Source organism: Ranitomeya imitator, chromosome 9 (assembly GCF_032444005.1).
Source record: "Ranitomeya imitator isolate aRanImi1 chromosome 9, aRanImi1.pri, whole genome shotgun sequence".
NCBI classification, from domain to species: Eukaryota; Metazoa; Chordata; class Amphibia; order Anura; family Dendrobatidae; genus Ranitomeya; species Ranitomeya imitator.
Genome location: NC_091290.1, coordinates 20,241,738 through 20,265,483, shown reverse-complemented (window position 1 = coordinate 20,265,483; position 23,746 = coordinate 20,241,738). Strand labels below are relative to the sequence as shown.

General features: G+C 45.1%; 1 protein-coding gene across 2 annotated transcripts in view; it reads left to right on the top strand.

The window, feature by feature from the left end:
* OSBPL5 (oxysterol binding protein like 5) overlaps positions 1–23,637 on the top strand; it is a 105,302-nt gene extending 81,665 nt beyond the window's left edge. Inside the window, exons 15-22 of one of the 2 annotated variants that reach the window (XM_069740515.1) lie at positions 1,268–1,365; positions 3,348–3,437; positions 4,180–4,316; positions 5,271–5,456; positions 6,046–6,163; positions 8,122–8,239; positions 9,647–9,749; positions 21,638–23,637. In XM_069740515.1, coding sequence (XP_069596616.1) covers positions 1,268–1,365; positions 3,348–3,437; positions 4,180–4,316; positions 5,271–5,456; positions 6,046–6,163; positions 8,122–8,239; positions 9,647–9,749; positions 21,638–21,776 — 989 coding nt within the window. In that variant the 3' untranslated portion in view covers positions 21,777–23,637. The remainder of the gene's footprint in view (positions 1–1,267; positions 1,366–3,347; positions 3,438–4,179; positions 4,317–5,270; positions 5,457–6,045; positions 6,164–8,121; positions 8,240–9,646; positions 9,750–21,637) is intronic. The other variant, XM_069740513.1, reaches the window with a different exon arrangement.
* The last annotated feature ends 109 nt before the right edge of the window (positions 23,638–23,746 follow it).

Sequence of the window (23,746 nt, the reverse complement as noted above, 5' to 3'; positions counted from 1 at the left end):
CGTGCGTTGGGGCGGCAGGATAACCACCATTAATACCCGGTCTGCACATTTAAGTTGTTATTTAGCACTTTACCATATGCCTTAGCATTTATGTAGACTGTAGCACTTTATAACTCATGCACCTTAATAGGCAATGTTAAACTCGTGTGTATAATATCGCTAAGGATCTCACATTTTTGAGCTTTGCAGCCTTTGGTATTCTAATTGTATTTTATTGCCTTTTAAAGGGAACCTGTCACCCCGTTTTTTCAGATTGAGATAAAAACACTGTTAAATAGGGCCTGCGCTGTGCGTTACTATAGTGTATGTAGTGTACCCCGATTCCCCACCTATGCTGCGAAATACATTACCAAAGTCGCCGTTTTCGCCTGTCAATCAGGCTGGTCAGGTCAGGTGGGCGTGGTGACATCGCTCTTTTCTTCCCCAGCTTTCCGTTGGTGGCGTAGTGGTGTGCGCATGTCCAAGTTCCGAATTTCCTGCGCACACGTGAAGAAACAGCGCGCGATCTGCGCTGTTATCCCTGTCATCGGTGGGGGCGGCCATCTTCCTGCATCTCGGCTTTGGGAAAATGGCCGCCGCGATCTCTTCTGCGCACGCGCGGCATCCCGCGGCCATTTTCCTGAAGCCCCGTGCAGCAGAGCACTCCATCTGCGCACGCGTGGCCCCAGGAAGATGGCCGCCCCCACCGATGACAGGGATAACAGCGCAGATCACGCGCTGTTTCTTCACGTGTGCGCAGGAAATTCGGAACTTGGACATGCGCACACCACTACGCCACCAACGGAAAGCTGGGGAAGAAAAGAGCGATGTCACCACGCCCACCTGACCTGACCAGCCTGATTGACAGGCGAAAACGGCGACTTTGGTAATGTATTTCGCAGCATAGGTGGGGAATCAGGGTACACTACATACACTATTGTAACGCACACCGCAGGCCCTATTTAACAGTGTTTTTATCTCAATCTGAAAAAACGGGGTGACAGGTTCCCTTTAAAAATATATATTCAATGAAATTTCTTTTTATGGCACATACACTCAGTCTGTTCTATATCGTAGTTTAGATGTTTTGTTTTTTTTGTAGTCCCGGATATACCCTTTAATAGATATATATTCTAATAAGGCATTTTCATATGGTTTGTCCTCATGGGTCCAACCCCTTATAAAGCGTAGTTCTACATTAGAGCTCCACTTGACATAATTGGGGAGAGGTAAATGATATCTATATTTTATGTCTAATTTAATCGAGATCATACATAACATCTTATAGGACTCCTGTACGGCACAATGACAATGGAGCTCGGAGGAAAAGTTACAATAGAGTGTGAGAAAACCAGATATACGACGGAGCTGGAGTTTAAACTGAAGGTAAGAAACCTGGATATCGTAATGAAATAAACTTTGGGCAATTTTTGCTTCTGGCTTCTCCCCAGATGGATCAAGATAATTCGTAGGCCTCTCCATTAGCGGTTTATAGATATGCCGATATGGAAAATACCGCTCAATTTACTTTTCATTTATATTAGAATAAGTACTACAAAGTGAGACGTTTATGTGACTAAACCATTGATTACCGCAGCGATAGAAAGGACTGTGCAGATTAAAATCACTTCGGTAAATACTGACCCCCCTTCTGAGCCTCAGCAACAACTAAGGTCCATTTACTGCACAAGATAATCGTGAAATGAGCGCTACTAGGTGCGTTCATGTCATAATAATCCTGTAGTCTAATTAGACTGCTAATTATCTGATGAAGGAGAAAAATCCTTGTTCATCAGGTGAAATGATCTTTTGAGCTGCACAATAGATCACTGTTCTTGGCAGCGCATTGTCCTGTGTGAACAAAACTCACACTATCAAGAGCAATGGCAGCCTATGTGCGCTGAGCACAGTGGTAAGTTGGGTCTGCCAGTGTAAACAGGCTGCTTAACAACCATCGATCTGGAAATATTTACTGATCAGAGGTCATTTAATGCAGCCGGTCGGTTTATATAAAGGAACCCTATGGGCTGACATGCTGACCGTGCTTCTGATGCGCATAGGGCAAACAATAATAGTTTGATCTGTGCTCATAGAGTGTAATTGTCCTTTGCAGCACTATATAAACACAATACACAATGTCTAAAACCTTTTTTTTTCCTTAAATGCAAATATTTGCAGTAAAAAAAATCATTTTTGCAATTTGGTTTCATTAAACATTATGCACCATTTTGCTTTCAGTGGCTTTCCGTTTCCGCACATTCAGCTTCCATGTGGTCTGTGGTCATAAATTAGCTCAGCGTTAAGAGTTAGAAAATCTCTCCCCATTGGTTTCTCAGAAGATGCTTACTGATGGATTCTCAGTTAACCCTTTCTGCAGCAAGCGATAGACAGTGCAACACGGAGGCTATAGAAGGCAAACGGTGCAACATGTTTAATGAAACTCCATTAAATAAAAAATTTGTAGCCAAATATATTTGCATTTAAGCAAAAAAAAAAAAAAAAAGTCACAAAATGCATTATAATCCCTGAGCCAGGATAGGATGCGGCACCCGGCAATTGGGCTGGGACTTTTTGGATACCTTATAGTCACTGTTTTCTCAGGTGTAAGTAAATTGAATATCCGCAGGACCGCAGGCAGCATTGATTCATGTTCGGTGGACGTGTGTCTGGGAATATGTCAGTCTGGGAGCAGCAGCCTGGGATCCCGCACTATATCATTTCACTAGAAGTGATTTTGTCTTGCAGATTATAAAGGACTGTAACAGAACAGATGAGAAAACAGGACATTTCTGTCAAATGTAGAAATGAATAGAGCAGTAAATAAACTATATCACATTCAGCCAGCAACATCTGTATGCCGCGATTGCCAACTTCACTACACACAGTATGATTTGTCTCACAAGCGGAGATCTTAAAAACCCTCCGGGGATCTGATATAAAAGTATCTTGGAAAATCATACAACTTTCCATGTTACTATGAATAATATTTATTATATCTGGAATATCCATATAATGTCCATCTGGGGCTCTGTGTTTCTAGATATGCTGGGATGTAGAGCTGGCGTTGTGTGTCAGTGGTGCGATATTATTTCTCCCACATGTAACATATTCATCATTTAGATCTGGCATAGACTAAAATTGCCTCAGACTCCTAGTAGGAAATTGGAAGAATTTTTTCCCCAAATTTACCTAATTCTTCCCGTCCCATTCATACAGTATGTAAAAATAAAAGAGGTGCAGGTGCTTCATAAATGTGGCGATCGGCTGATCATTGCTCATTTTTATTTTTCTGCATGTAAATGAGTCCATTTACAGTACATGCCTGGTAATAGTTACTCCATTTATCGCACACTCTGCTACTCTTCCAGCCATTCTTCGGGGGAAGCGATACATTAAACCAGATCTGCGGGAAGATAAAAACTGGCGGCGAAGTTCTGGCAAACCTGGATGGACATTGGGTGAGAATCCTTTGTAAAGTAGGACATAATTCCAGGGAAGGGGGAAAGGTTGTGAATTCTTATTTAAAGTGCAACTCCAAACCAAAATAGGAAATTGAGCTTTTATCCAGAGTTATGAAGCTGGACTCCAATATTTCGGGTCCTGTTAAACTGTGCTGGGATTTCCGGCCTTAACAAACAGATAGGAAAATGGACCTAATGATTATGTGATGCTTCTCTCATACAGGGAGGAATAAGTGGGTTTCCCAAAAAGTGATCTTGTCCAACATTGGGGACCATGATGGAGTCAAGCGGTACAAGAAAAAAAAGCGATCTCTGTTTTAATATAGTCAAATGGAAGGAAAAGTTAAAGAATTGGGGGGGGATAGTATTTGCATAGGGAAGCCTAAAATAGTGTATGATAAGTGGAAAGAGTATACTTCCACTTTTAAAATAGGAGAAAAGTGACTTTTTTTTTTAACTCCCATCCTAAAATCCCCCATGAACAGAGTCAGTCAGCTATCCCCTATAAACAGCGTCAGGCAATGTTTCCTTAGAAATAAGTTTCACCCATAAATAATACCAGTCAGAGATAAAATGGCAGCAGTCATTTAATATTGACTCATCAGCACAGGCACCATAGGGGTAAAAGATTTAATCAACCATATTTCTGAATATCAGCCCCATTGTAAAAAGGGGGACACGGAACTTTAGGGGTTGTCATACAGTGATCTAGGAAAACTTATCTGTGCCCTTATTACAGGATCGGGAGGTTTATCTCAGTGATGGACACACCGGACACAGGGACATATTCTGGAATCCGACTGCCGAGATCCGAAGGCAAAGGCTCAAACGTCACATTGTGCTGTTTGAAGAGCAGACGGAAATGGAGTCAGAGAGGTGACGACAACCTACATAGTATAGTAACCGGCAGCAATGATCCTCCATGTATACTGTATGTCAGTGGTCTACAGATGTTGGCAAACTACAACTCCCAGTATGGCAGGGCATAATAAAAGTTGTAGTTCTGCAACAACTAATGAGCAAAATGTAAAAGAGCAGGACAGTATATAAGAATTAATGCAATGTTTAGTATTATATCACTGTCACTGTCAATGAGTCTAAAAACAAGGGCCGAATCATCTACAAATCAAACCCTGTGTAATAATTTGCTGCAAATTTTTGATGGAACATCAGTGAAGATGAACAAATAAAGATATGAGTGAGACAATGAACTTGGTAGAAGGGGTGCCACTTTCAGGACCCTGATATTTTATCTAAGGGAGACTGTAAATAAGAGTGAGGTTTAAAGGTTTGAAATTATACAATCGCTACCAGATCCAACACGGGTTAAATCTGACCACTGAGGACCCCTCAGCCTAATGTTGGGGACCCCTGGTGACAAAAAGGCGCTGCCGCAGAGAAGAGCCCTTTTAAGGAACTTCTCGTTGAAGAAAATGAAATGTGCTATAAAAGTAGCGCATTTGTTGGGCGCTTCATATTTCTAAAAAATGGGAACCCTTTCTAGTCGGGTTGTGACGTGTCATTTTGGAAATGTGTGTCACTGCCCATAGATCCCCTTATTCTTTATACGCTCTGCTTTTATAAAACCGGTAACTGGTCGCATTCCCACGCGTTTCACGACTGTCGGTGGCTCTTGTATTACTCAGTCTAGCAGAGAAGGCCTCTCCTATGTCTGTAAATAGTTACTCCAATTAAACTTATATAATCATTATGGTTACCATGGCAACTTCAATGACAGAAATAAGGTGTAATTAACTGAACAATCGATAAAAAAAAATATATGTGGCTTTGCGAGTACAAATTAAAACTTTCAATGTGTCTCCGTTATAGACTCTGGCAACACGTGACCAGCGCCATCAATGATGGTAACCAGCGTCAGGCCACTGAGGAAAAGTATATTATAGAGGACGCTCAACGAAAAGCCGCAAGGGAGAGGAAGGAGAGTGACGAGGAGTGGAGTCCGCAGCTCTTTGTCTATGACGACATCCTGACGGAATGGCGCTATAAGTATGAAGAGTGAGTCGCCTCTTAAAGAAGAACGTTACCCCCCTCACTTACGAACCGCTAGGTCTCCATATGATCTATAGAATAAAACTCTGCAAAGTCCTGTCTGAATAGGGCAGAGGTGTGAGTGCTATCCTCCGCTCCATTTACCATCTATGAGACTGCAGGAAATAGCTGAGCGCTGCTCTCCGCTTTCTCTGGCGGTCCCATGGATCGAGGATGTGCACTTCAGCTCCATTCAGAGAAGGTCCTGGATACCACCATATTCAGGATCACTGGGATTTCCAGCCGTCGGACCTCCATTAATCAGTGAGTTATCTGCTATAGTATGGATAGGGAAAATCTTTCAATTGTGGGACAACCCATCAAAATTCCATTAACTTAGAACATTTGTACATTGAGACAATTAACTCAATGGGAAAGTCTGGATGATTGTGCGCTAATCACCAATCAGGCCTGTCAGACAATATGAGAACATAAAATAATATCACTGCCATAATTAGACATAAATTGCCGTGTATTCTCTCTGTGCTCCTCCTCCCCCCTCAGGTGACATTTGTGCGGCATCTGACTAATGCATTAAATGTCATGAATTCTGCAGCAGCCGGCCCTGGCATCCTCTGACTGACATTGCACAATACGAGAAGGATGGCGTTCTGCAAACCGTGAAGAGGAACCTGACCAGTATGCTGGCCCCACGGGCGGACCTCCACCACAAGGTAAACACCTCTGATTTAGCTAAAGATGTATTCACACACAGCTGATTTGTGTGCGGAAATTTCTGTCACGGAGAATGTTTTCCATTCATCTAAATAGATGCAGCTATTATAGCGCATTGATTTGTGGACGCACCAGTCAGATACATGAGACAGTGGCAGAAATGTATTCAACAAATCTGCTGCCTGTGAATGCATCATAAAACTTGCAAGCACAGGGCGGGTATGGGCAGGTATCACAGGGCAGGTATCACAGGGCAGGTATCACAGAGCAGGTATCACAGGGCAGGTATCACAGGGCAGGTATCAGCAGGTATCACAGGGCAGGTATCAGCAGGTATCACAGGGCAGGTATGACAGGGCAGATATCACAGGGCAGGTATCACAGGGCAGGTATCAGCAGGTATCACAGGGCAGGTATCAGCAGGTATCACAGGGCAGGCATCACAGGGGCAGTATCACAGGACAGGTATCAGCAGGCATCATAGGGCAGGTATCATCAGGTATAGGGAAGGTATCACAGGGCAGGTATCAGCAGGTATCACAGGGCAGGTATCAGCAAATATCACAGGGCAGGTATCACATGGCAGGTATCACAGGGCAGGTATCAGCAGGTATCACAGGGCAGGTATCATCAGGTATAGGGAAGGTATCACAGGGCAGGTATCAGCAGGTATCACAGGGCAGGTATCAGCAGGCATCACAGGGCAGGTATCACATGGCAGGTATCGCATGGCAGGTATCATCAGGTATCACAGGGCAGGTATCAGCAGATATCACAGGGCAGGTATCACATGGCAGGTATCGCATGGCAGGTATCATCATGTATCACAGGGCAGGTATCAGCAGATATCACAGGGCAGGTATCACATGGCAGGTATCATCAGGTATCACAGGGCAGGTATCAGCAGATATCACAGGGCAGGTATTACAGGGCAGGTATCAGCAGATATAACAGGGCAGGTATCATCAGGTATCACAGGGCAGGTATCAGCAGATATCACAGGGCAGGTATCAGGGAAGGTATCAGAGGACAAGTATCAACAGTTTTATATAGACAAGTACCCGCCTCTAACAGTAGAGATCAGAGCTAGATCCATTCTCTGCTGTTTAACCACTTAAATGCCACTTAAAATCTCTGACAATGGAATTTAAGTCACAGAATCCCAGTGGCGTGCCTGTTCATGCATCCATCTCACCCCCTTCAATGTGATTGCCAGGTATAGATTGATTGCTGAAGGCCCCCTCTATGCCATCTTGGTACTAGTGCTGCAGGCAGGGCTTCATAGGAGGCCGTCATTTTATTGTGTATTGCAATTCAAAGGTATTTGCAGTATATAGAACAAGCAAATAAGTGCAGGTTGAAGTTCCACTTGGGGACTACAAGATAAAGTGTAAAAAAATGTTTTTCAATATATATATATATATATATATATATATATATATATATATATATATATATATATATATATATATATATATATATATATATATAGTATAACCTGTGTAAAATAAAGAAGACAGATTGTAGAATATATAAAACCATTCATATTAATTTAGTAATTTGACTAAAAGTGACATCAGATACCTAAAATCCAAATTATGCCTCTTGGAGTTCCAGGTAGGCAACAGCTCCCTCTGCTGGTAATCTTGTGAAATAAGGGGATACTTTTTATTACGTGCACAGTAGAGGGAGGCTGCCTCTGCCTTACACTCTCTGCAATGGTACTGTCTAAATTGTGAGCATTCAGACTTATCTTCTCTATAAGGTAATATATTACATTAAGGGCAGTGACCCCCGGCTTTATGTGAGGAACTTGCAAAAAACCCCACTTTTTGTCATTTTATGAGTTGAGGGGTTTCAGGACTGTATTTTTTCCCTGATACAATACTTCTGAAGTCTAATGATTCACACTGTGATATCATGAGTCCCAATTCTGATTTCTTACTTCTTCTACTAGAGAGGACTCCATGAAGGAAGACATCGGAAAGCCAGCGAGCAGCCATCCATCAGCAGCCAGACCACGGAGAGCAGCTGCTCCACTCCTGAGCCCAGACATGAATCTTCCGATGATGACGGTTTGTTATGACCCTCCTATCAGATACACAGAGATATCCATTGGTTTTAGAAAACTCCTAAGTTTTAAAAATCTGATCAGTGAAGTCTTCTATGAAAATGACAGCCTATGGTGAAAAACCTTAATAGTAATAAAGCTGTCTTCATACTGAGTTCACCCTCTATTCATTATTTCCTTGGTGTTCTCTATATCCGTTAGTCCAGAAATCAACATAACATACCAGGGTTTATATACTAATCAGTGTGAACTTAACTAGAAAGTCTCAAAATGCAACAAATGTCTTTCAGAAGCTCACACTGAATGATATATTTGGTGTCTCTTTAGACTGTCATCCAATAGTTGGCTTACTTTGTCCCGGAATGTATCAGTTATACTGAAAATGGCAGACTATGCGTCATTTTGTTTTTGTCACTTGAAGTAAAACTAATTGAAAGTTGGCTTCTGTGAAGGAAGAAAAAGCAATTTCCTGTATGCAGATATATTGGGGTATGTGCACACGGTCAGTATATGCTGCGGGTTGGACCAAAATACTTATTTTCCACCATAATTTCCAAAATAAATCTTGCCAAATCAGACAAGGTGATTTTGTGGATTTGTTTTCTCATTTTGACTCTCATAGTTGTGGTCTACCTATGATGTCAATTACAGGCCTCTCTCATCTTTTTAAGTGGGAGAACTTGCACAATTGGTGGCTGACTAAATACTTTTTTTTCCCCACTGCATATGGGGTCCATTATACTGCCTGGAACATTATATGGGGTCCATTATATTGTATAGAGCAATAAATGGGGCCATTATTCTATATGGAGAAATATGTGGAGCCCATTATACTGTGTAGCAATATTTGGGGTCCATTATATTGTATAGAGCAATATATGGGGACATTACTTTGTATGGAGCAATATATGAGGCCCATTCTGTATGGGGTAATATATGGGGCTCATTATACTGCATGGAGCACTATGTGGGTTCATTATACTTTATGGAGGACTATGTGGTGTGTCTTCTGTTATTCTTTGTGTTATATAATTGAGCTTCATGTTGCTTTTATTGATAGACACTTTCTTTGTTGGAGAGCATTTCTATTCAGGTCTTCAGGGGCATGTCACATTTCAGTAAAAATTTTAGACTGTGAATTTGAGTCTAGTGGTCCAGAACATTTTTTTTTATTAGGTAGGCAACCCTGCATCCCACACAAGCACAAGTTAATGCATACATTGCTATGCAATGGCATTATCTGTTTTTCTCCCTTGATGATTGCCTACCTGTTACATTATCACTACATGTAAAACCCGCCTCGTCACAGATCTTAGGTTAACGATAATATACGCAGTTGTTATTCCAACAAGTGCTGGGAGGTGACGATATATAACCAAGCATTAATTTTCTACGTTTTTGTGTTTTATAGGTTTTCAGGGACCATGTTCTCAGTGTGGAAAAGAGAAACATGAACTTAAAGAAATCCAGGCTGCAGTGTTATCACTGCAGAAAACACAACAGGATATAAATAGGTGAGTTATAATAATGCTCCTATATACAAGAATACTACTATAATACTGCTCCTATGTACAAGAATATAACTACTATAATACTGCTCCTATGTACAGGAATATAACTACTATAATACTGCCCCTATGTACAAGAATATAACTACTATAATACTGCCTCTATGTACAAGAATATAAATACTATAATACTGCTCCTATGTACAGGAATATAACTACTATAATACTGTTCCTATATACAAGAATATAGCTACTATAATACTGCTCCTATGTACAAGAATATATCAACTATAATACTGCCCCCTATGTACAAGAATATAACTATAATACTGCTCCTATGTACAAGAATATAACTACTATAATACTGCCCCTATGTACAAGAATATAACTACTATAATACTGCCCCTATGTACAAGAATATAACTAATATAATACTGCCCCTATGTACAAGAATATAACTATTATAATACTGCCCCTATGTACAAGAATATAACTATTATAATACTGCCCCTATGTACAAGAATATATCTACTATAATACTGCCCCCTATGTACAAGAATATAACTATAATACTGCTCCTATGTACAAGAATATAGCTACTATAATACTGCCCCCTATGTACAAGAATATAACTACTATAATACTGCTACTATGTACAAGAATATAACTACTATAATACTGTCCCCTATGTACAAGAATATAACTACTATAATACTGCCCCTATGTACAAGACTATAACTACTATAATACTGTCCCCTATGTACAAGAATATAACTACTATAATACTGCCCCCTATGTACAAGAATATAATTACTATAATACTGCTCCTATGTACAAGAATAGAACTACTATAATACTACTATGTACAAGAATATAACTACTATAATACTGTCCCCCATGTACAAGAATATAACTACTATAATACTTTCCCTTATGTACAAGAATATAACTACTATAATACTGCTCCTATGTACAAGAATATAAATACTATAATACTGCCCCTATGTACAAGAATATAACTACTATAATACTGCCCCTATGTACAAGCATATAACTACTATAATACTGTCCCCTATGTACAAAAATATAACTACTATAATACTGTCCCCTATGTACAAGAATATAACTACTATAATACTGCCCCTATGTACAAGCATATAACTACTATAATACTGCCCCTATGTACAAGAATATAACTACTATAATACTGCCCCTATGTACAAGAATATAACTACTATAATACTGCTACTATGTACAAGAATATAACTACTATAATACTGCCCCTATGTACAAGAATATAACTACTATAATACTGTCCCCTATGTACAAGAATATAACTACTATAATACTGCCTCCTAGCTGTAAGGACATGTATCAGCAGTTCTCCTCATGTCTGGAGCAAGTCTGGGGTGGGGCCACCCTGGGAGGGGAAGCTTCCCAAGCAAGGCCCAGGCTTCTTGGCCTACACAGGGAGAAAGCTCCCAGGCTTCTTTTAATGGGGATACACATCCCAGAGCCACCATAAAGCAATGTAAAACATCAAGCCAAAGCTCCAATGCTTCCATGAAGGAACAAAGCAGAGTTAGTGTGAGTGAAGTTATGGAAGATACACCAGCTACAGTGACAACAAGGAAACCTGAGGTAAAAGTGTCAGTAAGTACAGAAAAGCACCAAAGCACAAGGTCCAGCAATTTCCCAATGGAATTTTCTGTCAGCAAACAGCCCCAGCCTGGTGCATAGAAGGTGAAACAGGTGCCATTACCCACCTCAGGTGTGTAGCTCATTCCTCCACACAGGCAGAGCCGCACATCTCTGGAGAGACAGACATGGCAGGAAAACCTGCGGCAGCGAGACATGGTGACCGGTATGGCGCACTCAGGATGCACAAGGTCACAGGTGAGAGGCAGCAGTAAAAGTGCTGTGGAGCTCAGAGCCAGCGAAGACACCATAAGGTCTGAGGTAAAACCAAGGAGACTTCTGCATTGTCCAAGTCAAAACCTGAGAGAGAGACGGCGCGTTCACCAGAGCTGCAGCTGGTGGAGGAGATACCAGTCCTGGTGAAGAAGATGGGCGAGTTACAGTACCACAAACAAATGCTGCAAATGGCGACTGATATGATATACAAACTAAAGGCTGCTAATCCTGACAGGAAAGCTGTGTATGACCAGCCAATGTGGTCAGGGACATAGACTGTAACCTGGGGAGGACGGAGCCCCTGGCAGAGACCTACAGGGACATAGACTGTATCCTGTGGAGGATGGGGCCCCTGGCAGAGACCTACAGGGACATAGACTGTATCCTGTGGAGGATGGGGCCCCTGGCAGAGACCTACAGGGACATAGACTGTATCCTGGGGAGGATGGGGCCCCTGGCAGAGACCTACAGGGACATAGACTGTATCCTGGGGAGGATGGGGCCCCTGGCAGAGACCTACAGGGACATAGACTGTAACCTGGGGAGGATGGGGCCCCTGGCAGAGACCTACAGTGACATAGGCTGTATCCTGGAGAGGATGGGGCCCCTGGCAGAGACCTACAGGGACATAGACTGTATCCTGGAGAGGTTGGGGCCCCTGGCAGAGACCTACAGGGACATAGACTGTAACCTGGGGAGGATAGGGACCCTGGCAGAGACCTACAGGGACATAGACTGTATCCTGGAGAGGTTGGGGCCCCTGGCAGAGACCTACAGGGACATAGACTGTATCCTGGAGAGGATGGGGCCCCTGGCAGAGACCTACAGTGACATAGACTGTAACCTGGGGAGGATGGGGCCCCTGGCAGAGACCTACAGGGACATAGACTGTAACCTGGGGAGGATGGGGCCCCTGGCAGAGACCTACAGGGACATAGACTGTAACCTGGGGAGGATGGGGCCCCTGGCAGAGACCTACAGGGACATAGACTGTATCCTGGAGAGGATGGGGCCCCTGGCAGAGACCTACAGGGACATAGACTGTATCCTGGAGAGGATGGGGCCCCTGGCAGAGACCTACAGGGACATAGACTGTATCCTGGAGAGGTTGGGGCCCCTGGCAGAGACCTACAGGGACATAGACTCTAACCTGGGGAGGATAGGGACCCTGGCAGAGACCTACAGGGACATAGACTGTATCCTGGAGAGGTTGGGGCCCCTGGCAGAGACCTACAGGGACATAGACTGTATCCTGGAGAGGATGGGGCTCCTGGCAGAGACCTACAGGGACATAGACAGTATCCTGGAGAGTTTGGGGCTCCTGGCAGAGACCTACAGGGACATAGACTGTATCCTGGAGAGGATGGGGCCCCTGGCAGAGACCTACAGGGACATATACTGTATCCTGGAGAGGATGGGGCCCCTGGCAGAGACCTACAGGGACATAGACAGTATCCTGGAGAGGTTGGCGCCCTTGGCAGAGACCTACAGGGACATAGACAGTATCCTGGGGAGGACGGGGCCCCTGGCAGAGACCTACAGAAAACAGGAACAATTCACATCTCACGACGGATTTTGGTGTAGAGTCCATGGCCTCTGATGCGGAGTTAGGATCACAGATTGTACAGGATGAACTTCAGAAGCAGCAGACACGGCCCGTGTTACAATCTGCACGTTTCTGTTTCCAGGAGGGACTAATACAGCACCAGCAACATGTACCTCAGATTCATGCAGCAGAGGCACATGTCCCAGAATGTGCAACACAAGAACGTATGACTGTGTGTATTGATAGGGCACAGCAGAGCTCTAATGCTGACTCACAGACTGGGGATAACCACACTGTACCCATGGGATTGGAGGCTGCAGGGGGCTCACAGCTTGTAGTGGATGTCACCTTGCCTAAAGATAGTGATATTATTGTTGATACCAATGTGCAGGATAAAGTGTGTGATTTTCCCCCTTTAATACATAATGCACAAGAGGTGGCAGGTCTCCCTGCAGCAGTCCCTCACCCCATCAGTCATCCCAGTGTGACCCAACCGGTCCCCCTCAGTAATGGCTGGAGCAATGGTGCTCCGTCTTTCACCTCCGCTGCCAATTATACCGGCCAGGTGTTCAAAATAAGAAACGTGGTGCGATTTAAGCACAGATGTGCCAAGGAGGATCTGCCAGACATGAGATTTGTGGTCAGGGAGCTCCTGTGCCGTCAAGTAGGGTTTGCGTCAGTCAGCATCTTGGCAGTGATTAATCTTCCAGACAGATAGGGCTGTGACGTCAGCTTTAAGCTCATGCCTGATCTGGACAGATTCTGGGCCAATTTCCCCAAATTCGGGGACACAGATGGTTGGAACAAATGTATCTTTGCTCCCATTTCCAGGCCAGATACAGTTACAGTAAATATCTTTTGGAATGAGGCTGTCAATGAGACGTTGTGGTGTGGCTCCGGAGACACAGTGACCTTGTCTCTGATCTCACCAAGAATCGAGACGATGATGGTATCTGGACAGGAGGGTGAAAAGTTTTGGTCAAGCTGCGGCAGAATAACAACATCACTGCCCACTTACCCAACTCCTTCATTGGGAGGGAAAAGGGTGTTTGCTTCTATCCTGCGCAGCCTTGCAAATGCTTTAAATGTGGAAAAGCAGGTCATCTGGCAAATACCTGTACTGTGGTGAAGTGCAGCATGTGCGGGAAAGTAGGCCATGTAGCTGCAGACTGCCAAAATATAAGGTGCATCCTGTGTGGGAAGATTGGCCACCCTCACAAGGACTGTCCAGATGCCTGTAATAACATCTGCAGGGACTTTCCTGATGAGGATTTGGTGGTAGAGGCAGAGGCTCGGAAGAGGAGCCGTTAATGTCAGGGGAGATACTCACAAGATCAGAAATCCACCAGGAATCAGACCATGTAACACCAGAGCAGCAGGGGTCACAGGAGGCTCAGGGGAGTATGGAGGTCATCTCTCAAGGCCAGCAGCCACAAGAAGCCTGTGCATCTGTTTCTCCATTACTACTTGATAATTTTAACATCAAGCAGACTAAAAGGAGGAAAAAAACACGTCCTCCCGTAAACCCCAGGAACGATATGACAGTGACCAAAATGCCAGAAAAAAGCTCAGCAGCGGTGTTGGTGTGATGGTCGAGTCTAACAGATATGAAGTTCTGTCTGATTCGGATGGCAATTTTGAAGAACTGAAAATAGAAGCAGAATGTGACAGGGAGATAGAGGACCATCCGCCTACAAAGCGGAAGCCATTACCCATGGACACTAAGGTAGCATCAGACATGGAGACCTGTGGTGGACAGAACAATTCTGAATTACGATGATGGGTTCTACTTCTCTACTCCTCTTATGTATTGTTATGGCAGAGTTTTCTTTAAAAATTACATCAACCAATTTGAACAGCATTAAGAGAAATGGACTTGAGCCAATTGTATTGTAATATTTATTTTATTGTACTTGTATTGCCTTTTGTTGAATTAATATTTCTCCTTCGCCACATTGGGGGACACAGAACCATGGGTGTTATGCTGCTGTCGCTAGGAGGCTGACACTAAGTTGAGACAAAAAAATTTGCTCCTCCCCTGCAGTATACACCCTTATGCTGGCTTCCAGATACCCAGTTCAAGCTTAGTATCCGTAGGAGGCACACAGGGTCTGCTATTCAGACCAGAATTTTTTCTTATTTTTTTTATTTTTTACTATATAACTTTTTTACCTGGATGAAGGGGCGATGGAACCTTTCAAGGCTCCGATCTCCCCGAACCAACAACAGGCGAGCACGGAGAGTGTCGCCTCTCCATATCCTCTCCTGCGACATGGGATGCCACTGCCTCGGCTGATTCTAGGGGCGACGGGCCCCTTCAAGGGCACCGATCTCCCCCTCCCTTAACAGAAGAGCACATGGAGTGTCACCTCCACGTATCCTCTTCTGCAGCCAGGCCTACTGCCTGACATTTTGCCCTGCCCACCAGGTTATAACCTCGGATGCTCAGAGGCACTCTCCATCGTTGCGTCCATGCAGCCCCCACTGCATCACCACTGAAAAAAGCGGATGGATGATGGAAGGAAGCGGATGGTTCCTCTCCACCCCCTTTTAAGGGGATGGTGGATGGAGGCTCCCTCAACCCTGCACTGTCCTAACTACCCCGGGCACAGCTCTGACCTGCGGCATCTGCCATCCCCTTCATATCGGGGTAAGTGCCACCCGGAAGGGGTCGTTTTTCCGGCGGTCATAGGAGGGCTCCATAACGGCAGTGTCCCCACAGGGCTCCGCGGCATCTTTCCCGTCAGTCCGCGGGTGCACGCCGGCCAAAGCCAGAAATTTAGCCCCCGGCTTCGGCCTAGTGCGGGCCGCATCCTGAAAGGCCCCACCCACCGCTCGCATCACTCGTGCGGCTCCGCCCCCAGACCTGGCGCTTCTCGCTCCTTGCGAGACTATCTCCCAGCTCTCGGCAGCCATCTTTCCCCACTGCACAGCTGCTCTGGCCGCCCTCTGCACGTGTCAGCACTCCTGGATGCCGGTCTTCCCCTACTAAGCGCCATCATCTTCAGATTGCGGGACACAGGACCTTGGTAAGGAGACTGCACTAGGTGCTTCCCTACAGCTTTACCCCACATCGCTTCCACTAGCAGTGTTTTTACTTATATTGGGGTACATCATGTTGCACTCAAGGGCTAAAAAGGCTACAAAGGTAGATACCACCTTTTTCACTACGTGTACTACCTGCCAGGCTCCTCTCCCTTGGCCTCAAAGCTCCCCTTTCTGCTCAGCCTGTGAAGCCCAATGTGCCCAGGAGCCCTCCGCCGCTACCGACCCCAGTGTATCTACCCCCCCCGAGTGGGCCGCGTTACTGTCACAATCCATGGCTTCGTTGGCCAAAGCGATTGAATCCCTTCATGACCCCTCTGGGGAGCACGGCACTCGTCTACCTGGGTTAAGAGACCCCTCCCTTACAGGGGAATCATCGGCCAACAGGGGCCGTTCTCACCTGAAGGAGGTACGGACATCAAAAAAACGGATCCGCACTACCTCTCCTGAGCATTCACCACGCCATTCAGCCTCTGGTAGTTCCACTTCTCGCTCACCCTCTCCAGGGGTTCGTAGCGATCATGACTCCGAGGCTGCCGTCACACTAGCAGTATTTGGTCAGTATTTTACATCAGCATTTGTAAGCCAAAACCAGGAGTGGAACAAATAGAGGAAAAGTATAATAGAAACATATGCACCACTTCTGCATTTATCACCGACTCCTGGTTTTGGCTTACAAATACTGATGTAAAATACTGACCAAATACTGCTAGTGTGATGGCAGCCTAAGTAGGAGTCTGAGGCATCCTTGGACTCGGATTCTCTATGAGTTTCAATCGACTGTGGATTCCCTCATTGAAGCTGTCAATCACGTGCTAAAGGTTGATGATGACCCTAATTCGGCTCCGGATCATGCGGTATCTTTTAAAAGAACCAAGCGATCCCATAGGGTGTTCGCCTCTCACCCGGATTTTTTAGATATAGTCCTGCATCACAGGGAGCGACCAGATAAGCGCTTTACGGGAAAAAAGGCCCTGGAAACGAAGTATCCCTTTTCCGCAGATCTTGTCAAAGATTGGACGGAACCTCCACTAGTAGATCCTCCAGTATCGCGTTTGGCTACCAAAACGCTTTTATCTATCCTCTTCCTTCGCTGCGGCATGGGTCGCAAAAGCGATGGTTTTCTGGGGAGATACCCTTGTTAGAATCCATTCAGGACCAGGTTCTCCCATCTGAGGTGGTGGATCTCGCCAAACAAATCGCTGTGGCTGGAGACTATGTGATGTACGCGTCTTTTGGTGCAGCAAACTGTGCGGCAATTGCTGCCTCAAACGCCGTCACCATTAGGAGACCACTATGGCTTAGAGAGTGGCGCGCGGATTCCTCTTCTAAAAAGTCTCTGATTTCTCTGCCTTTTCAGAGCGGACGTCTGTTTGGAGAAAAATTAGACCAGCTTATTTCCGATGCTACAGGAGGGAAAAGCAAATTCCTTCCACAGCACAGGCCTAAAATTGCTTTTCAGCAGCAGCAACATTTTCGCTTTCGGCCCTTTCACAGTAGCCCATTCTGGTCCTCCTCCACAGCCTCGTCCAGATCAGAACGATCTCCACATACAGACAGAGACCCTCGGCCCTCATACAAGCCAAATCAGTCCTGGCGAGGCAAGCCTAGGCAATCCAGAACCAGGGGATCCTGGCCCTCCAGATTTCCTTCACAATGACTCGGGGAGTCTTCCGGTCGACATCACTAAAGTAGGCGGACGCCTGCTTCTCTTTCAACATGTCTGGCTTTCCGCACATCCACGACGAATGGGTCAGAGACCTGGTGTCTTCTGGTTACAAAATAGGATTCTCTGCCTCTCCTCTGGCACGGTTTTTCCCTCTCGTCTCGCAAGTTCAGGAGCTCAGTCTCGCGCACTTCACCGCGCCATCGAATCTCTCTGCCGAAACGGGATCATTGTTCCGGTCCAAGAACACGAAAGATTCAGAGGTTTTTACTCAAACCTCTTCGTCATTCCAAAAAAGGACAGGACGGTGCCCCCTATTTTGGATCTAAAGCTCCTAAACAAGTATGTAAAGGTCCGGCACTTCCGGATGGAATCCCTCCGGTCAGTCATCTCCTCAATGGAGAGAGGAGAGTTTCTAGCATCAATAGACATCAAGGATGCTTATCTCCATATCCCAGTCTTCCCTCCACATCAAAGATTCCTGCGTTTTGCCATCCAGGAGGACCATTTTCAATTCTCGGCCTTACCCTTTAGCCTTGCCACCGCGCCCAGGGTATTCACAAAGGTCATGGCCATTCTTCACTCCCAAGGAGTGGTCGTGTTGCCATACTTAGACGACCACCTGATCAAAGGTCCGTCCTGTCAGGCCTGCGAAGCAAGCGTCCGCATTACCTTGGATACTCTTTCACACCTGGGCTGGCTGATCAACTTGTACAAGTCCTCCCCCGTTCCAGCCCGACGGATCTCCTTCCTAGGCATGATCCTGGACACGTCCAAGGGGCTGGTCCTGCTTCCTCGGTCCAAGGCCCAAGCGCTTCAGCAGGGAACCCGGTCGCTTTGTTGTCCCTTTCCTCATTCCATTCGGTTTGCCATGAGGCTCCTGGGGAAAATGGTGGCCGCAATGGAAGCGGTTCCCTTTGTCTAACTGCATCTTCGCCCCTTACAACAGGCTCTGCTGGATAACTGGGACAGGAGTCCCTTATCCCTCGATCGGCCATGTCCTCTGTCCCCGCAGATCAGGCAAGCGCTCAAATGGTGGACTTTGGAATCATCCCTCAGCCAGGGGAGGTCTTTTCTCCCAACTCACTGGCTGGTGGTGACTACCGACGCCAGCCTCCTCGGTTGGGGAGCGGTATTTCGCCACCACACTGCTCAGGGGCGTTGGACCATTCGGGAGTCGAGACTTCCGATAAACATCTTGGAGATTCGAGCGATCAGATTTGCCCTGAGACGTTTCCACTTCCTCCTTACGGTGCACCCAATTTGAATTCAATCAGACGTCACAGCTGTGGCAAACATAAACCATCAGGGGGGACCTGCAGTAGGGCGGCGATGCAGGAGGTCTCCCACATTCTCCGTTGGGCCGAGAACAACCACTCCACCATTTCTGCAGTGCACATTCCAGGCGTCGAGAACTGGGTGGCGGACTTTCTCAGCCATCAGGGTCTCACCTCGGGGGAGTGGGAACTCCATCCGGAGGTCTTCCAGCAGATTTGCCTTCGCTGGGGGACTCCGGATGTGGATCTGATGGCGTCCAGACTGAACGCAAAAGTTCCCAACTTCATAGCACGTTCTCGGGATCCCCAGGCCATCGGGGTGGACACACTGATATCCCCATGGCATCAGTTCCACTTCATGTACGTGTTTCCTTCCCTTCCTTTACTACCGAAGGTAATCCGGAAAATCAAGATAGAGGGGGTTCCTATGATCCTAGTCGCCCCGGATTGGCCACGTTGCGCGTGGTACGCTGAGCTCGTTCAACTCGTATCTGACGTTCCCTGGCGGTTACCAGACCACCCAGATCTGCTTTGCCAAGGGCCGATCTACCACCAGAGCTCAGGGGCCCTACGTTTAACAGCTTGGCTGTTGAAACCTGGATCCTAACTCAAGCTGGTTTTTCCCAGCAAGTCATTGCCACCATGATAAGCGCTCGCAAGACGTCTTCCGCTCGCATCTATCACTGCACCTGGAAAGCCTTCTTCTCATGGTGCAGACTCCGTGGACGTCCTCCTCTCGTTTTTTCAATTCCCTCCATTCTGGAATTTCTCCAGTCCGGCTTGGATTCCGGTCTGGCGCTCAGTTCCCTCAAGGGTCAGATCTCGGCATTATCCGTGTTGTTCCAACGTAAGACTGCTGCTGACTTGCAAGTCAAGACTTTTGTTCAGGGGGTCTCCCACGTAGTACCGCCGTAGTACCGCCCTATAGAATGCCGTTAGAGACTTGGGATCTCAATTTAGTCCTGAGTGTTCTTCAGGAGTCCCCTTTTGAACCTCTGCAGGAGGTCTCGCTGATTGTTCTCTCCTGCAAGGTTGCCTTCCTTGTGGCAGTAACCTCTATCAGGCGAGTCTCAACCGCACTGTCCTGCAGGGCACCCTTCCTTTCCTTCCACCAGGTCAAAGAAGTCCTACGTCCATCTCCTTCTTTTCTTCCCAAGGTAGTTTCATCTTTCCACCTTAATGAAGATATCGTTCTTCCCTCCTGCCCACAACCAAGACATAGGGTTGAAAAGGCCCTTCACACCTTGGATGTGGTAAGGGCCCTCAGGAGGTACATTTCTAGGACTGCCCCCTTCCGCAAATCGGACTCCTTCGTGCTCCCGGAGGTGTCACATAAAAGGTTTAGCCGCTTCTAAAGCCACGATAGCCAGATGGATCCAATCAGCTATTCAAGAATCTTATCGGGTCAGGGGCAGACCTATCCTGGTGAGGATTAGGGCACACTCAACAAAGTCAGTGGGTGCTTCCTGGGCCATTCGGCACCAGGCATCGGCAGAGCAGGTTTGCAAGGCCGCAACATGGTCCAGCCTGCATACTTTCACGAAGCACTACAATGTCCACACTCAATCTTCTGTGGATGCGGCCCTTGGCAGACGTATTCTGCAGGCGGCCGTTGCGCATTTATAGTCAGTTGGTACATGGAGTTATTTGGTTGTATTGTTCCCCACCCAGGGACGGCTTTGGGAAGTCCCATGGTTCTGTGTCCCCCAATGTGGCGAAGGAGAAATAGGGATTTTTGTGTACTCACCGTAAAATCCTTTTCTCCGAGCCACTCATTGGGGACACAGCACCCACCCTGTTAGCCTTATGGCGCGCTCCTTTTTTGGTTCTTGACTTACTCTGACATGTTATACTCTAATATTATGTAATATGTTGTTAAAGATCTCCTACTGCTTTTACACTGAACTGGGTCTCTGGAAGCCAGCATGAGGGTGTATACTGCAGGGGAGGAGCTAACTTTTTTGTCTCAACTTAGTGTCAGCCTCCTAGCAACAGCAGCATAACACCCATGGTTCTGTGTCCCCCAATGAGTGTCTCGGAGAAAAGGATTTTACAGTGAGTACACAAAAATCTCTTTTGACACTTATGGTCAGAATGTACAGAAATATGTACTGCTTGTTTTTAATTAAAAAAAAAATTGCCTCCTATGTACAAGAATATAATTACTGTAATTCTGCTCCTATGTACAAGAATATAACTACAATAATACTGCCCCTTATGTGTAAAAGAATACAACTACTATGATACTGCTCCTATGGGTAAGATTAGGACTGACTATGAGTAATAGACCTTTCATATTTGGATGCAGTTCTATATTAGTAGCAATGAGATATTTCACTTTTCATTGCTTGATATTGATACATTATTATATTTTTATGCCGGTTCTTATCTCTTTGCTCTCACTACAGCACTGTATAATATTTGCCTCTTGTTTCTCTGCTTACAGGAACCTCAATTCTCTGACATCTCATCGCTCGTTTTCTGCATGCTCACCATCCAGGGCCTCTTTGCTGAATTCCCGCCATTGGCTCCTTCTCTGCCTTTTTCTCGCCTGTCAGCTTTTCATCAACTTTGTCTTTAAATAAAATCTAAAAATGGACAGCACGGACACAACGTATTGCACCTCCAACATCATTGTTAACTCCTCTTGCCTGGACATTAAGGGAGTGAAGCCTGGGAATGGTCGCTTCCATTAGTTATTATCCTAATGTGTGACTTAACCACTTTTCAAGTGACGAAAAGGTTAAAACGCAGGGTTAACAAGCAAGCATGAGCTACAGAATAACTTATGGTTATGTTTCACAGGGACTGATAGAATTATGCAGATTTCATACCATGTTTTGTCCTGTTTGCAGTGCTGAGTACTTGCCTGGCTGAAGATCATTTACCTTAAAAGGCATTTCCACCTTATAAAAATAATAATGTAAATAAAAACCAGTCGTCTTTTTATGTCAGGTTTTATCATATTTAATTATTTAATCATTTCTTACAACTTGACAGCAAAGGACGACTGACCAGTGAGTGCAGCTCGCTTCTATACACCCCTCCTGATTGTACCTCCTGGGCCGGATGAGATGGATTTGTAGGAAATCTTGTACTGAAAGTTTAATCAGAAAAGTGCTTCTGCTTGTGTATACGCATCTGTTATAGAACTAGATGGACACTGCCACCTTGACACCAATGCCCCTCACTCCAAACATTAACCCCATAATCAGAGGAAGCAGAACCAGGACAGAGTTTATAGAAAGTTGCACTTTATTGCTGCTAAGTTTTTGTTAAAGTGTATGGCTCCTTGAAGGTGGAAATTCTTTGTAACACTGTCCATCAGAATCCATCCTAGCCCCGATGCTCTTGGGATTTCATTTAAGGAAATAGCACAAATGTCCACAGGTTTAATGAGGCACAAACTGTTTCACTTCCGTCACCGTGAGATCTCAGTGATGTATCGTTCTTTTGTATTTTTGAGGTTTGTTTTTTTATGCAACCTTTATTGTCTATGGAAAGGGACTGTACAGCGTACCAGCACCCCTGTTCCTCCATAGCCTGCCACCAATCACCGGTTCTAGAGCATGCCTAGCACTTTATTCTGCATCCAGAAATCAAGAAATATTCCATTCCAGACTCATGTTTTTTATCACTTGTGTCTGTCTTTCTATCTCTTAGTTTCTATTGCTCTATATGGTATTTTAAATATTATATTAAAACCACGTGTCCTATGAACATCTTATATATTGATTTAATCTACATCGCTTTATAGATAAATTACATTATTTACCTTGTGCTGATCATGAATTATATCCTGCATTATACTCCAGAGCTGCACTCACTATTCTGCTGGTTACTATTGGAAACAGCAAGTTTATCCACAGACATCGCATTGCAGGGAAGAGTTAGGATTCCTGAAATAAGACAGCTTTCTTGCCGAAAATTTCTGACAAAAAAACGGACATTTCTGCCAGAAATCCGCATGCATTTTTTTGCGTTTTTTTTTCCATTAAATAGCGGGAAAAACGAGAAAAATCCGCAAAATGAATGAACATGCTGCTTTTTTTTTTACCGCGATGCGTTTTTTTCGCGGAAAAAAAGGCATCATGTGCACAAAAATTGCGGAATGCATTCTAAATGATAGGATGCATATGTATGCGTTTTTTATGCGTCTTTATCGCGAAAAATCCTGAACATGTGCACATACCCTTACAATATCCGGTGTAAAGATGAAAATTCCCCAAATGCAAATCACAAGAACAATCTCTGTGCTGCCACTGAACTCCCAGCTCTCAAGCTGTAGAATTGTGAATGCAGCTCTGGAGTATAACACAGGATGTAATTTAGAATAATTACTAGATGGGCAATGTATTTACAAAGTCACACTTTAGATTAATTCTATATGTAAAAGATGAACATATATTTTACCATAAAGTAATAAAACATATATATTAATTTGGAGGGGGCATATTCCATGTATATTTGTGTCATCACAAATACTCAGAGTCATCTATTTTCAGATTGTCTTGTTTCTTTATACATCACACAGAACAAATATGTACAAAATAAA